Source organism: Mustela putorius, unplaced genomic scaffold, assembly GCF_011764305.1.
Source record: "Mustela putorius furo isolate JIRA1106 unplaced genomic scaffold, ASM1176430v1.1 tig00003942_pilon_pilon_pilon, whole genome shotgun sequence".
NCBI classification, from domain to species: domain Eukaryota; kingdom Metazoa; phylum Chordata; class Mammalia; order Carnivora; family Mustelidae; genus Mustela; species Mustela putorius.
Genome location: NW_025422087.1, coordinates 394,591 through 410,556, shown reverse-complemented (window position 1 = coordinate 410,556; position 15,966 = coordinate 394,591). Strand labels below are relative to the sequence as shown.

Here is a 15,966-nt window from a genome sequence, read left to right as displayed (position 1 = left end):
CAGCCAGAAAATTTCCCTTTTATTCATTAGTTGAACAAATTGAACACCTATTGTATGTGGATGCTATATTCTGGGCTTCAGAGATACAGTGATTAATCAGCCAAAGTCCCCAATCTCTTCTTCTAGTGAAGGAAGCAGGTGAATAATCCAATAGACAGAAAGCCTTAGCATCATCTTGAATACTACCAAATCAGAGGGACCAAAATAATTTTTGAAAGAATTTTATATATGTTTTAAAAATCTCCTGTTGGGCCACCTGGGTGGCTCAGTTGGTTAAGTGTCTGACTCTTGATTTCAGCTCAGGTTATGATCTCTAGGGTCATGAGCTGAGCCCCACATCAGGCTCTGTGCTGGGCATGGAGTCTCCATAAGATTTTTTTTCTCTCTCTCTCTCCCTCTGTCCCTTCCCTCCCCCCACAAAAAAAAAAAAAAAAAAAAAAAAAAAAAAATTCCTGTCTGGCAATTATGGAGGGGGTGGGTAGAACTGGTTAGACCTTTGTACATATATTTTATATTTTATATTTTAGTATTGTTTGCATTTTGAATAATAGAAGAATACCAAAACCTTTTCAGAGCCATGGTTCTCTGAAGATCTTACTCTAGCCTTGAGGGAGAAACAATTATTAATGAGGCAGATCGGTTTCTATTAGATTAAGCAAAGATGGCTTCCTGGAAAAAGTAGAGCCTTCCACGATGACCATCCAAGATTTCAGTAAGCCAGGACTAGCGGGTAGACATTCCATAGACTTGAACTGACACCATAGCAGCCAGATGAGAGGGGGGATCAGGGCAGATAAGCCTCCTAGTTTGGGCATATGGCTGAAGACAGGGCATTTCCTCTAGTTGTTTTAGAAGTCTTCACAAAGGCACAGAGAAGGCTAGGAATTCAGTGGCAATGGGATAGCATAGTTCTGGCATCTCCCCGTACTATCTGTAAAGATCCTGTAAAGCAAGAAATAACCAAAAGTCAGATGTGGAGGATGAGCAAGGCACTTAGAAGTTGGACTCCCTAGTCCGAGCATATTTTTTCACATGATTGGCAGCACATCAGAATAGGGAGGTCTGACCCTGTAGTGCTCAAAAGGAAGGTAACATGAGCCCACCAATGCGCTCTTCAGAAATAACGTGCAGGCGTTTGCAGCACAAGAGCCACTTCTTACAGTGTCCCTCTCTACAAGCTTACAAAATCCAGGCCTAAGCACCTTGGCTTGCTGTGGTTTTTACCCGAGTCACTCAAAACGCCAGGCTGTGACAATCTGTAAAGCAAAAGCTAGAGGATGCTCCAATGGGTGAAGTCATCGAGGCATTTTTCTTATTCATTTACCTTAAATCTTACCCTTTTCTCTTCATCTAAATGCAGCCTCTCCACATGCGTTCTCAGAGCTGATAAGAGGGATGTGTCATTCCCACTCATAGTCTCCGCTGCTGTTTCTAGATGTCACTGAAATAATGTAAATAAACCTAACCAGTTTTCATTCAAATGTCCTGACATAGAAAATGAAAAAAAAAATCTGTTTATTTTCAATTCAGCTTTCCCAGAGGCTCTGCTGTTGACACAATAATATTAAAAGTTCACTGGACTGAGTTATCTGATGATACAGCTTTGTCATTGTTGGGGAAGTGATGCATTCTGTAATCAACATTTGAGGTCTCTCCTTTGATTTCACTTTCTTATTAGAAGGCTTTTTTGCCAAATGATTAAATTCGTGTATTTATTTTGGCATGTCTTCCTGTTAGACTCAGAAGAATTCTGACATTTTTGGCTACAGATTGATGTCAGTCATGGTTCTGAAGACCTTAATGACTGCTGGAAATGTTTCTGGCTTTGTTTTTGTTGGGACCAAATTTGTATCCAGTGATGATAACCTCATTCTTAGAGTTTCTTAGTTTTAAAATGTGTTGGGTCCCTAAGGGGGTATGCTCACTTGAAACTACAAATTCTGCTATAAGTGGGCAGGGTCTAAAATAAGAACAAAATGGTGGTACAGTGTTGGCTCCCTTACGAAGTGTCTGAGTAGATAGTGGTATGACACTAGCATCTTATTCTTTTTTGGTTCTCTACAAGGTTCTGGAAAACTCTGGTCACTCCCTACTGTTACTACCTGTATCACCCCAGGGAACTTGGGCACATCTAGTAGCAAAGATCAATGGTTCCCTTTCCTGTGAGGCAAAGTGTAATTTTGCTGGGGCAGTCAACCATGACTCAGTTTCTTCCCTTATTTGTACAGAGGTTTAGCTGTTAAAAGATATAACGTGATTGAGACAATTTGAGTGAACCAAGCTAAGCTCACTTAATTTCTATAATTACCATGGAAAATATTCCAAACCTTCAAGTCTACTCTTAAACAGGAAATTGTTTCTCAGGGGAAGTTCCAGGGTTGACAGATCTAAGATGTGACCTCTACAGTATCGGATCTTTACTGACAATTGTAGCTTTAGACAGTAGATGGGAGCTGAGAGGGCTTGTTCATAGGCACATGTGAGACACTCTGAGGAGTCTCAGAGGAAGACTTTGAGAGGAGCTGGAGATCATGCGCTAGCTGGTGAAAGCTTGGGCTGTACAAAATGGCCTACTACTGTCAATTTTATCTGATTTGTCATTGTTCATCAATCACTTCTCTAATCCAAAAGATGTCATGGCTGGTGGATTTGTGGGTTCTTCTTTATCATCACCATCACCATCACCATCATCACCAGTGTTTTGGTTCATTATTCATTTAGCATGAAAGAGAAAAATCCAGAAATCCAAAGGGGGACTGAGTCATAGGAAATATCAGAGAACTAGAGTGAAAATCTACAAATTCTTTTTGAGAATACAGACTCATTATCCAGCTCCAGTGTTCATGTGGCCAAGCCTCATTAAAGGATGCCATAAAGCTAGAATATTAAAAAACTGGTAGAGAAATAGATAATGTTCTATGGAACATTACGCTCTATTTAGACTATTTCAGTTCAGGGGGAAGTGGTGGTGTGTGGGATAGATTATTAAATACAAGATGTTGGAATAATTGGCCCTGTTTGGGGGGGGGTGATTAAGGTACATTCTTCTCTCCAACATTCATAAAAATTAATTTCAGATGGATTAAATATGTAAATATGTTCACTTGCTAAACAAATATGTATTAATCCATTACCATGTTCAAGTTGCTGTAGATATAGCAGTAAACCAGACAAGAATCTCGGTTCTCAGGGTGCCTGGGTGGCTCAGTCAGTTGAGCACCCAACTCTTGGTTTTGGCTCAGGTCATGGTCTCAGGGTCATGGGACTGAGCCCTGCATGGGCTCTGCACTGGGCATGGAGTCTGCTTGACATTCTTTCCCTTTCCCTTTCTCTTTCCCTCTGCCCCTCCCTCACTCATATGTGCTCTTTCTTCCTAAAATAAAAAAAATCTTTTTAAAAAAAGTAGAAGAATCCTGGTTTTCATGGAGGCTACATTCTAGTGCAGATTAAGACAGAAAGCATATTAGTAGGAATATGTGTTATGCAGAAAAACAAAGCAAGCAATGGGAATAGGGAATAGGAGTTTGCAATTTCAAATAGGATGTTTAGGAAAGGCAACGCTACAAAGATAATATTTGGGTAAAGACTTAAATAAGGTAGGAAGGGGGGCACCTGGGTGGCTCAGTGGGTTAAGCCTCTGCCTTCGGCTCAGGTCATGATCTCAGGGTCCTGGGATCGAGCCCCATATTGGGCTCTCTGCTCAGCAGTGAGCCTGCTTCCCCTTCTCTCTGCCTGCCTCTCTGCCTGCTTGTGATCTCTCTCTCTCTCTCTCTCTCTCTGTGAAATAAAAAAATAAATAAATAAGGTAGGAAGGTACTATGCAGTTATGGAGGAGGAAAATTTCAGGCAGAAGTAGTATTTAATACAAAGCCCTAAAATGGGAGCATACTTGTTTCGGAAATAGCAAGGAGTGGCTGATGTGCAGTGAGTGCAGGGGAGAATAATAGGAAATAAGGCCAGAGAGGTAGCCAGGGATAGTAGGCTGATGGCCATTATAAGAACCTTGGTTTTTTCAAGTCAGATGGGAAGTGGCATGATCAAATTTTAAATGGAATCTCTCTAGTTTTCATTTTGGAAATAGAGTCCATGAAGGCAAAATCAGGAGCAGGGAGACCTATTAGAAGGCTATTGCATTACTCCAGCTGAAAGAGAGTAATGGCTCAGACCAGAGTGATTGCAGTGAAGGTAGTGAGAAAGTGGTTGTTTCTGAATATGTGGAAGGCAGAGCCAGTAGGATTTGCTGATGGGTTGGATGTGCAGGCAAAGGAAAAAGAGGAGTACCCCGTCTCCTGGTAATCATTCCCTTTTGGAATCCCCTCCTCTTGAGGGTGGGCTGTACCCAACGGCCTGCTTCTAACCAACAGAAAATGACAAAGATGACAGGATGCTAATTTGCTGAGTAGATTACATAATACTGTGACTTCTGTCTTATTAGCAGACTCTGTTACCTTCTTAGCTCGCATGTTTTGATGAACTAAGCCGCCATGTTGGAGAGGCCCATGTGGCAAGGGACTGAGTGTGGCCTCTGGCCAATTACCAGCTGGTAATGGAGTCCCTCAGTCCAACAGCTATAAAGAGAAATATTGTCAGATTTTATTTTATAATAATTAAACATTTCTTAACAAAAAATTAATAAACAAAGTTTGTAAAAATTGAACTAAGAATAAGAATTTTTAACACATATAATCAACAAAATAGTAAATGAGTAAGATATAGTTGCAATACTACATCTTTGTATTTTAATTTCATACTAAGGTAATAAAAAACTCATAACCTAATGAATATTAATTCAATGAATATATGTAAATGCACAACAATGTCAGCAGGCAATTCATGGGGAAAAATATGACTTATAATTACATTCAAAGATGCTCAGCCTCACTAATTTAAAAAAATGCTAATTCAAACAACAAAATACCATTTTTCCTTCCTATATCTCCATAAATTAGGTGCATGAACACCACACTTTATATATACTGCAATTTCTATAAACTGAAGATTTGTGGCAATCCTGCATCAAGTAAGTATGTGAGTATCATTTTTCCAACAGCATTTGCTCATTTTGTGTGTGTCACTTTTTTGTAATTCTTGCAATATTTCAAACTTCTTCATTATTATATATGTTATGGTAATCTATAATCATTGATTATGACTCACTGAAAGATAATGGTTAGCATTTTTTAGCAATAAAGTATTTTTCATTAAAGTATGCACATTGTTTTTTTTAGACATAATGCTATTACACACTTAATAGTCTACAGCATAGTGTAAACATAATTTTTATATGCACTGCAAAACCAAGGAATTTACTTGACTCATTGCAATATTATACTTATTGCAATATTAGCTCTATTGCAGTGATCTGGAAACAAACCCACAATATCTCCCTCTGAGTTACACCTATGCTAATATTGTTCCCATTTCATTGATAAGAAACTGAGGCTTCAAGAAGCTAAGTAACTTGCTCAAGGTCACACAGTAATTCAGTTGCAAAACCAGAATTTGAAACCAGTGTGTCTGTCTGCAGAGCTAATAGTCCTAACCATTGTACCATCATGGGATGATATGTAAGCCCCATCATCTCCCCTCTTATATATACACACACCCACACATACACACAGTCACGTACAGGACCATCTTTTGTAATTTCTCTAAAGACAACCTGATTTATTTGAACCTAATTTTCCTTGGACATGTTATATGAGTTATTCTTATCAGTCAAATCCTGATAAGATAAACCAAGGATCCTGTGGGGGGACATGCCAAGCAGATTAAGATATATGAGGAAGTGGTGATGCAACATGGGGGCTTAAGTGGGTAGGAGAAGAATAAATGAAACAAGATGGGATTGGGAGGGAGACAAACCATAAGTGACTCTTAATCTCACAAAACAAACTGAGGGTTGCTGGGGGGAGGGGGTTTGGGAGAAGAGGGTGGGATTATGGACATTGGGGAGGGTATGTGCTTTGGTGAGTGCTGTGAAGTGTGTAAACCTGGCGATTCACAGACCTGTACCCCTGGGGATAAAATATATGTTTATATATTTTAAAAAAAGAGATATATATAATAGAAGACCCAAAAGTAAAAGAGAATTAGAAAGAGTCATAAAAATATTTAAAGATATAATGACCAAAGTTTTCCAAAATTTGATTAAAGCTCACAGATCCCAAAAGTTCACTGAACATCAAATAAAATAAATTTAAATAAAACTACCCAGATACATTGTAGTCACACTGCTGAGAACCAAACATAAAGAAAATGTCTTGAAAGCAGCAAGAGAAAGAAGATATCACAAACGTACATTGTTTCTGATGAGAAACAATATAGGGCCAGAAGTCAAAGATACAAAATCAACAAAGTGTTGAAAGTGAAACTTTATCAATCCAGAATGTTATGTCCAGAGAAGGAAACCTTCAGAGATAGGGGAGAAATAAAATATTTTCAATTAACTAAAAGTAATGGGAGTCCCAGTGTTACAGGACAAGAAGAAAAAAAAAAAAAAAAGAAAGGCATACATATCAAAAAGGGGAAAAAATGTATTTGCATATGAAATGATTGGTACACAGAATATAAGAATCTTTTTTTTTTATTTTTTATTTTTTATAAACATATATTTTTATCCCCAGGGATACAGGTCTGTGAATCGCCAGGTTTACACACTTCACAGCACTCACCAAAGCACATACCCTCCCCAATGTCCATAACCCCACCCCCCTTCTCCCAACCCCCCTCCCCCCAGCAACCCTCAGTTTGTTTTGTGAGATTAAGAGTCACTTATGGTTTGTCTCCCTCCCAATCCCATCTTGTTTCATTTATTCTTCTCCTACCCACTTAAGCCCCCATGTTGCATCACCACTTCCTCATATCAGGGAGATCATATGATAGTTGTCTTTCTCCACTTGACTTATTTCACTAAGCATGATACGCTCTAGTTCCATCCATGTTGTCACAAAGAACAAATAATCCAATCAAGAAATGGGCAGAGGACATGAACAGACATTTCTGCAAAGAAGACATCCAGATGGCCAACAGACACATGAAAAAGTGCTCCATATCACTCAGCATCAGGGAAATACAAATCAAAACCACAATGAGATATCACCTCACACCAGTCAGAATGGCTAAAGTTAACAAGTCAGGAAATGACAGATGCTGGCGAGGATGCGGAGAAAGGGGAACCCTCCTACACTGTTGGTGGGAATGCAAGCTGGTGCAACCACTCTGGAAAACAACATGTAGGTTCCTCAAAATGTTGAAAATAGAACTGCCCTATGACCCAGCAATTGCTCTACTGGGTATTTACCCTAAAGATAAAAACGTAGTGATCCAAAGGGGCATGTGCACCTGAATGTTTATAGCAGCAATGCCTACAATAGCCAAACTATGGAAAGAACCTAGATGTCCATCAACAGATGAATGGATAAAGAAGAGGTGGTATATATATACAATGGAATACTATGCAGCCATCAAAAGAATATAAGAATCTTTAAAAAGCTACTAGAATAAGGGAGTTTAGCAAAATCAGAGAATATAAACTCAAAATACAAAAACCAATTGCATTTCTATATGCTAGTAATGAAGAGCTAGAAATTAAAATTGTACAAAAATAGCATTTACAATGACTTCAGACAACCCAAAATACTTGGGCATAAATTTAACAAAATATACAAAATACACTAAAAAAAAATACAAATCATTGATGAAATTAAAGAAAACCTAAATAAATGGAGATATATACAATATTGATAGATTGAAAGATTCAATGTTTTTTAAGATGTTATTTCTCTCCCAATTGTATAGTCCCAATCTATAGACTCAATGCATTCCCAATCAAAATGCCAACATCCTTGGTGGAGAGGGACTTAAAAGTTTTTTATTTACACCCAACTTGGGTCTTGAACTCATGACCCCGAGATCAAGAATCAGATTCTCTTCTGACTGAGACAGCCAGGTGTCCCTCCCCACAGCCACAACCTTCTTTTACATAGATATTAACAAGCTGATTATAAAATCTATCTGACAACACAAAGGATCTAACATAGCCAAAAGAATAGAGTATGGTGTAAGAAAAGATATATAAAACAACACAACAGAACAGAGAACCTAGCAATAGACTCACACATACACATTTACTAATTCTCACCATAGAGTTCAGTGGGAAGGAGAGTCTTTTCAGCATATGGAGTTGAAACAAGAGAGTATCCATATTCAAAAACAAACAAAAAAATTAATCTTGATTCTTACATCCCACGACCCAAAAAAATAAGCTCAAAATGGATCATAGATTTAAAATATAACAGCTAAAGAAGACTAAGAGAAGGTGGTGGGGGAGGAAGACATTACAAGAGAAGGAGGAGGGAAGAAATCTCTGTGATTTGGGATTAGGCAAAGATTCTTAGGTAAGACACAAACAGCATAAATGATAAAAGACAAACACTGATAATTCTCCTTCAAAGATGCGAGTAAGAAAATGAAAAAGCAAGTCAGACACTGGGAGGAAAAAACATCCATAATGTGTATATATTTATGTATAGTATGTATGTATGTATATATATATATATATATATTATAGATAACTACATAGATACACACATAGCATCTATGCATCTAGAATCTAGTATCACACACATAGATATGGATCACAAGTGACTGATACTCATAATACATAAGGAACTCTTACAACTAAACACTAACAAGATAAACCAATGGGGGGGATAGGAAACATATATAACTATATAAAGACAGGACTAAATAGAAGAGGTATAAAGAGCTGACAAGTACAGAAAAAAAAGATTGTCAACCTCATTAATCATCATGAAAATTCAAATTAAAACTACAATGAGATACCATTTCACAACCATACAATGGCTAAAATCTAAGAGCTAGACAACTTTACCTTTGAGTTAGTGTTTTCTAAGTGAAGTCCAATGAAACAATGGAAAATGCATGTGAGCAGAGGAAATGTTCATTATATGCCTGTTTGTCCCTTCCTGCCTCGTTTAGACATGGTGTTTGCAGTGTCCCATGAGCACAGAATTCTGGTGAATGCAATGCATGAGCATTCAACAAGAATTGAAGCAAATAAAAACTAATCATGTTGTTCCTCAGAAAATTAAAATAGGATTATCATATGATCTAACAATCCCATCTATGGGTATGTATCCCGAAAGAAATGAAAGCAGAGAATTTGTACACCCATATCCATGGAGGCATTATTTACAATACCTAAAATGTAGAAGAAATGCAAGTATCAATCAGTGGATGACTGGGTAAACAAAATGTGGCATGCGTGTACAATGGAATATTAGTCAGCCTTAAAAAAGGAAATTCTGACACATGGTACAACATGGATGAACCTCGAAGACATTATGCTAAGTGACATAATGAGTTGCAAAAGGGCTTTAAAATGCTGTAAAAAAAAAATACTACATGATCCTACTCATCTGAAGTACTTAATGCAGCTAAATTCATAAAGACAGAGAGTAGAATGGTGGTTGCCAAGGGGCTGGGGCAAGGGGGAAATGAAGAGTTTGTGTTTAATGCTATAGAGTTTCCATTTTGCAAGATGAAAAGAGTTCTGTGGGTAACAATTGTGCAACAGTTTAAGTGTACTCATTGCCACTGAATGGACACTTAAAAATGCTTAAAGTTTCCATGTATTTTACACAGTTTTAAAAAACTAATTATGTTGCATGTCTGACTGAGAAATCTGGGACACTGATAGCCCTAAGACACAGAGTTGCCAGGTAAAATACAGTGTGTCCCATGCAGGATTTTGGATGTCCTTGTACCATAGAAATGATTTGTGGTTTCTCTGAGACCTAAATTTAATCGTTTATCTCGGGTTTTTATTTGCTAACATGGGCAATCCTACTCAAGAAGCCATATTTGCCATTTGAACCAGAACTTCCTTTGAATGAAGAAAGGGGCAGTAGCATTCTAAGAAACATGAAACACCAAAGAATGTTTTTTCACTTGTGTTACCCCCTGTGTTAGCCAACTACTTACACTGGGAATGAAGACCTAGGACCTAAAAGGAACAAAAAAGATCAGACAGCTAGAGTTCCTGCTCCTTTCAGCTCTTTCTCAGTCATCACTAAGCCTAAGGTAGCCTTGCTACAAAGTGCATGTGTCAAGAAGAGAAATAGAGTTGACTTAGTTTCGTGCAGTGTTTCTACTGCTTTCCGAAGAGCTGATTAAATATATGCTCTGTAAACTCCAAACTGTGTAATTTCAGTGATTCCACATACAAGCTAAAAGCTATTGGATTTGTACCTAAAACTGGCTGTTTGGGATTCTTTCATGAGACCATCAGTCAGGTACAGACACAAGCGGAGACGAGGAGTAGCTCAAGACAAAACAAAGGTAATTACACTTACGGGTCCTAGAGACAGGAGGTGCACAAGGTGAAATCTGAGATGCCAGAGTGGTCAAGAGGCAGAAAACAAGAGTGGGGGTGGTTACATGTGCCAGCGGGGGGTGAGGCCAGAAGGGGTGCACTTAGACCAGGGTCTTTATTGGTGTTTCCTTGGAGAAGTCAAGACAGGGCAAGAGAACAAGGTAGGATAGACTAATCTGAATCATTTCTGGAGACTTTGGACTACCGGGGTGGTCCCTAGTTACCTGAAAACGTGTCAAGATAAAGGTAAAGGAATATAGCCTACTGGGGTGCGATGGGCCAGGGAGAGGAGGTATAGCTCTGGATTGGACAGCTCATGTATCAACAGCATGCTAAGGCTGAATTCATTGCTATCTTTAAGAATTGGCTAGCCCAGAGGGAGGAGTCAAGGCGGTGGAGAAGTAGCAGGCTGAGACTACTTCAGCTAGCTGGAGATCAGCTAGATAACTTATCTAAAGATTGCAAACACCTACAAATCCAACAGCAGATCGAAGAGAAGAAGAACAGCAATTCTAGAAACAGAAAATCAACCACTTTATGAAAGGTAGGACCAGCGAAGAAGTGAATCCAAGGCGACAGGAAGATAGATCCTGGGGGGAGGGGCCGGCTCCCAGCAAGCGACGGAGCAATGAAGCACAAAATCGGGACTTTTAAAAGTCTGTTCCACTGAGGGACACCACTCCAGAGGCTAAACCAGGGTGAAGCCCACGCAGGGTTAGCATGGCCTCAGGTCCCACAGGGTCACAGAAGGATGGGGGTGTCTGAGTGTCGCTTACAGGTATTAGAACAGGGAAGCCGGCTACAGAGACAGAGCTGAGAGGGAGCTCCCAGCTCAGAGTTACCTTGAACCGGTCGCAGGCTCGGTGAGCTCAGAGCGCAGCCGGGGGCCACAGAGACAGGAGTAATTGGGCGCTGTTCTCTGAGGGCACACTGAGGAGTGGGGCCCCGGGCTCTCGGCTTCTCTGGGCCGCCATTTGTATTCCCATCCTCCGGAACTCTACGGAAAGCGCTCAGGGAACAAAAGCTCCAGAAAGCAAACCCGAGCAGCTTACTCAGCCCGGTCCCTGGTAAGGGCGGTGCAATTCCGCCTGGGGCAAACACTTGAGAATCACTATAACAGGCCCCTCCCCCAGAAGATCCATAGAAATCCAGCCAGGACCAAGTTCACCTACCAAGGAGTGCAGTTTAAATACCAAGGAGAGCAGCGGAATTCCAGAGGAGGAGAAAGCAAAGCACGGAACTCATGGCTTTCTCCCTGTGATTCTTTAGTCTTGTAGTTAATTTAATTTCTTTTTCTTTTTCAATTTTTTTCTCTTCTTCTGCTAAATTTTTTTAACTTTTACCCTTTTCTTTTTTAACGTTTTTAACTAGTTTATCTAATATATATATTTTTCTTTTTTATAATTTTTCTTTATTCATTTTCTTTTTTTTAAATTGCTTCTTTTCTTTTATTTTTTTTTCTGAACCTCTTTTTATCTGTTTTCTCCCCCCAACCCCCCACGATTTGGGGTCTCTTCTGATTTGGTTAAAGCATATTTTCCTGGGGTTGTTGCCACCCTTTTGGTATTTTACTTGCTCCTTCATATACTCTTATCTGGACAAAATGACAAGACTGAAAAATTCAACACAAAAAAAAGAACAAGAGGCAGTACTGAAAGCTAGGGACCTAATCAATACAGACATTGGTAATATATCAGATCCAGAGTTCAGAATGACAATACTCAATGTTCTAGCCGGGCTCACAAAAGGCATGGAAGATATTAGAGAAGCCCTTTTGGGAGATATAAAAGCCCTTTCTGGAGAAATAAAAGAACTAAAATCTAACCAAGTTGAAGTAAAAAAAGCTATTAATGAGGTGCAATCAAAAATGGAGGCTCTCACTGCTAGGATAAATGAGGCAGAAGAAAGAATTAGCCATACAGAAGACAAAATGACAGAGAATAAAGAAGCTGAGCAAAAGAGGGACAAACAGCTACTGGACCACTAAGGGAGAATTCGAGAGATAAGTGACACCATAAGACGAAACAACATTAGAATAATTGGGATCCCAGAAGAAGAAAGAGACAGGGGAGCAGAAGGTATACTGGAGAGAATTATTGGAGAGAATATCCTCAATATGGCAAAGGGAACAAGCATCAAAATCCAGGAGGCACAGAGAACCCCCATGAAAATCAACAAGATTAGGTCCACACCCCATCACCTAATAGTAAAATTTACAAGTCTTAGTGATAAAGATAAATCCTGAAAGCAGCCCAGGAAAAGAAGTCTGTAACATTCAATGGTAAAAATATTAGATTGGCAGCAGACTTATCCACAGAGACCAGGCAGGCCAGAAAGAGCTGGAATGATATATTCAGAGCACTAAATGAGAAAAACATGCAGCCAATAATACTATATACAGTTAGGCTATCATTGAAAATAGAAGGAGAGATAAAAAGCTTCCAAGACAAACAAAAACGGAAAGAATTTGCAAACACCAAACCAGCTCTACAGGAAATATTGAAAGGGGTCCTCTAAGCAAACAGAGAGCCTAAAAGTACTAGATCAGAAAGGAACAGGACAATATACAGTAACAGTCACCCTACAGGCAATACAATGGCACTAAATTCATATCTCTCAATAGTTACCCTGAATGTTAATGGGCTAAATGCCCCAATCAAAAGACACAGGGTATCAGAAAGGATAAAAAAACAAAACCCATCTATATGCTGCCTACCAAAAACTCATTTTAAACCCGAAGACACCTCCAGATTTAAAGTGAGGGGGTGGAAAAGAAGTTACCATGCTAATGGACATCAGAAGAAAGCAGGAGTAGCAATCCTTCTATCAGATCAATTAGATTTTAAGCCAAAGACTATAATAAGAGATGGAGAAGGACACTATATCATACTCAAAGGATCTGTCCAACAAGATCTAACAATTTTAAATATCTATGCCCCCAACATGGAAGCAGCCAACTATATAAACCAATTAATAACAAAATCAAAGAAACACATCAACAATAATACAATAATAGTAGGGGACTTTAACACCCCCCTCACTGAAATGGACAGATCATCCAAGCAAAAGATCAACAAGGAAATAAAGGCCTTAAATGACACACTGGACCAGATTGATATCACAGATATATTCAGAACATTTCATCCCAAAGCAACAGAATACACATTCTTCTCTAGTGCACATGGAACATTCTCCAGAATAGATCACATCCTCGGTCCTAAATCAGGTCTCAACCGGTATCAAAAGATTGGGATCATTCCCTGCCTATTTTCAGACCACAATGTTCTGAAGCTAGAACTCAATCACAAGAGGAAATTTGGAAAGAACCCAAATACATGGACACTAAACAGCATCCTTCTGAAGAATGAATGGGTCAACCAGGAAATTAAAGAAGAATTGAAAAATTCATGGAAACAAATGATAATGAAAACACAATAGTCCAAAATCTGTGGGACACAGCAAAGGCAGTCCTGAGAGGAAAATATATAGCGGTACAAGCCTTTCTCAAGAAACAAGAAAAGGTCTCAGGTACACAACCTAACCCTACACCTAAAGGAGCTGGAGAAAGAACAAGAAAGAAATCCTAAACCCAGAAAGAAAAGAGAAGTCATAAAGATCAGAGCAGAAATCAATGAAATAGAAACAAACAAACAAAAAAACAATAGAACAAATCAATGAAACTAGGAGCTGGTTCTTTGAAAGAATTAATAAGATTGATAAACCCCTGGCCAGACTTATCCAAAAGAAAAGAGAAAGGACCCAAATAAATAAAATCATGAATGAAAGAAGGGAGATCACAACTAACACCAAAGAAATACAAACAATTATAAGAACATACTATGAGCAAACCTACGCCAACAAATTTGACAATCTGGAAGAAATGGATGCATTCCTAGAGACATAAACTACCACAACTGAACCAGGAAGAAATAGAAAGCCTGAACAGACCCATAACCAGTAAGGAGATTGAAACAGTCATCAAAAATTTCCAAACAAACAAACGCCCAGGGCTAGACGGCTTCCCAGGAGAATTCTACCAAACATTTAAAGAAGAACTAATGCCTGTTCTCCTGAAATTAATCCAAAAAATAGAAATGGAAGGAAAACTTCCAAACTCATTTTACGAGGCCAACATCATCTTGATCCGAAAACCAGACAAGGATCCCATCAAAAAAAAGAACTACAGAACAATATCCTTGATGAACACAGATGCGAAAATTCTCACCAAAATACTAGCCAATAGGATTCAACAGTACATTAAAAGGATCATTCACCACAACCAAGTGGGATTTATTCCAGGGCCACAAGGTTGGTTCAACATCCACAAATCAATCAATGTGATACAACACATCAATAAAAGAAAGAACAAGAACCATATGATACTCTCAATAGATGCTGGAAAAGCATTTGACAAAGTACAGCATCCCTTCCTGATCAAAACTCTTCAAAGTGTAGGGATAGAGGACACATACCTCAATATCATCAAAGCCATCTATGAAAAACCCACCGCAAATAGCATTCTCAATGGAGAAAAACTGAGAGCTTTTCCACTAAGGTCAGGAACACGGCAGGGACATCCATTATCACCACTGCTATTCAACATAGTACTAGAAGTCCTAGCCTCAGCAATCAGACAACAAAAGGAAATTAAAGGCATCCAAATCGGCAAAGAAGAAGTCAAACTATCACTCTTCGCAGATGATATGATACTACATGTGGAAAACCCAAAAGACTCCACTCCAAAACTGCTAAAACTGGTACAGGAATTCAGTAAAGTGTCAGGATATAAAATCAATGCACAGAAATCAGTTGCATTTCTCTACACCAACAGCAAGACAGAAGAAAGAGAAATTAAGGAGTCAATCCCATTTACAATTGCACCCAAAACCATAAGATACCTAGGAATAAACCTAGCCAAAGAGGCAAAGAATCTATACGCAGAAAACTATAAAGTACTCATGAAAGAAATTGAGGGAGACACAAAGAAATGGGAAAATGTTCCATGCTCCTGGATTGGAAGAATAAATATTGTGAAAATGTCTATGCTACCTAAATCAACCTACACATTTAATGCAATTCCTATCAAAGTACCACCCATCTTTTTCAAAGAAATGGAACAAATAATTCTAAAATTTATATGGAACCAGAAAAGACCTCGAATAGCCAAAGGGATATTGAAAAAGAAAGCCAAAGTTGTTGGCATCACAATTCCGGACTTCAAGCTCTATTACAAAGCCGTCATCCTCAAGATAGTATGGTACTGGCACAAAACAGACACATAGATCAATGGAACAGAAAAGAGAGCCCAGAAATAGACCCTCAGTTCTATGGTCAACTAATCTTTGACAAAGCAGGAAAGAATGTCCAATGGAAAAAAGACAGCCTCTTCAATAAATGGTGTTGGGAAAATTGGACAGCCACGTGCAGAAAAACAAAATTGAACCATTTCCTTACACCACACATGAAAATAGACTCAAAATGGATGAAGGACCTCAATGTGCGAAAGGAATCCATCAAAATCCTTGAGGAGAACACAGGCAGCAACCTCTTCAACCTCAGCCGCAGCA

General features: G+C 38.9%; 1 protein-coding gene across 10 annotated transcripts in view; it reads right to left on the bottom strand.

The window, feature by feature from the left end:
• Window positions 1-453: 453 nt before the first annotated feature.
• The window catches only part of RNF6 (ring finger protein 6), a 37,784-nt gene continuing 22,271 nt past the window's right edge, over window positions 454-15,966 (bottom strand). For 2 of the 10 annotated variants that reach the window (XR_006603548.1, XR_006603553.1), the window contains 2 exons: window positions 4,449-4,568; window positions 454-1,441 (listed from right to left, as the gene is read on the bottom strand). Coding sequence is in view for 2 of the 10 variants with exons in the window: in XM_045069588.1 (XP_044925523.1) it covers window positions 4,534-4,568 (35 nt within the window). In the remaining 8 variants the exon portion in view is untranslated. Of the gene's footprint in view, window positions 1,486-3,740; window positions 4,569-15,966 lie in introns of those variants that run through there. The other 8 variants (XR_006603551.1, XR_006603554.1, XR_006603549.1 and 5 more) reach the window with 7 other exon arrangements.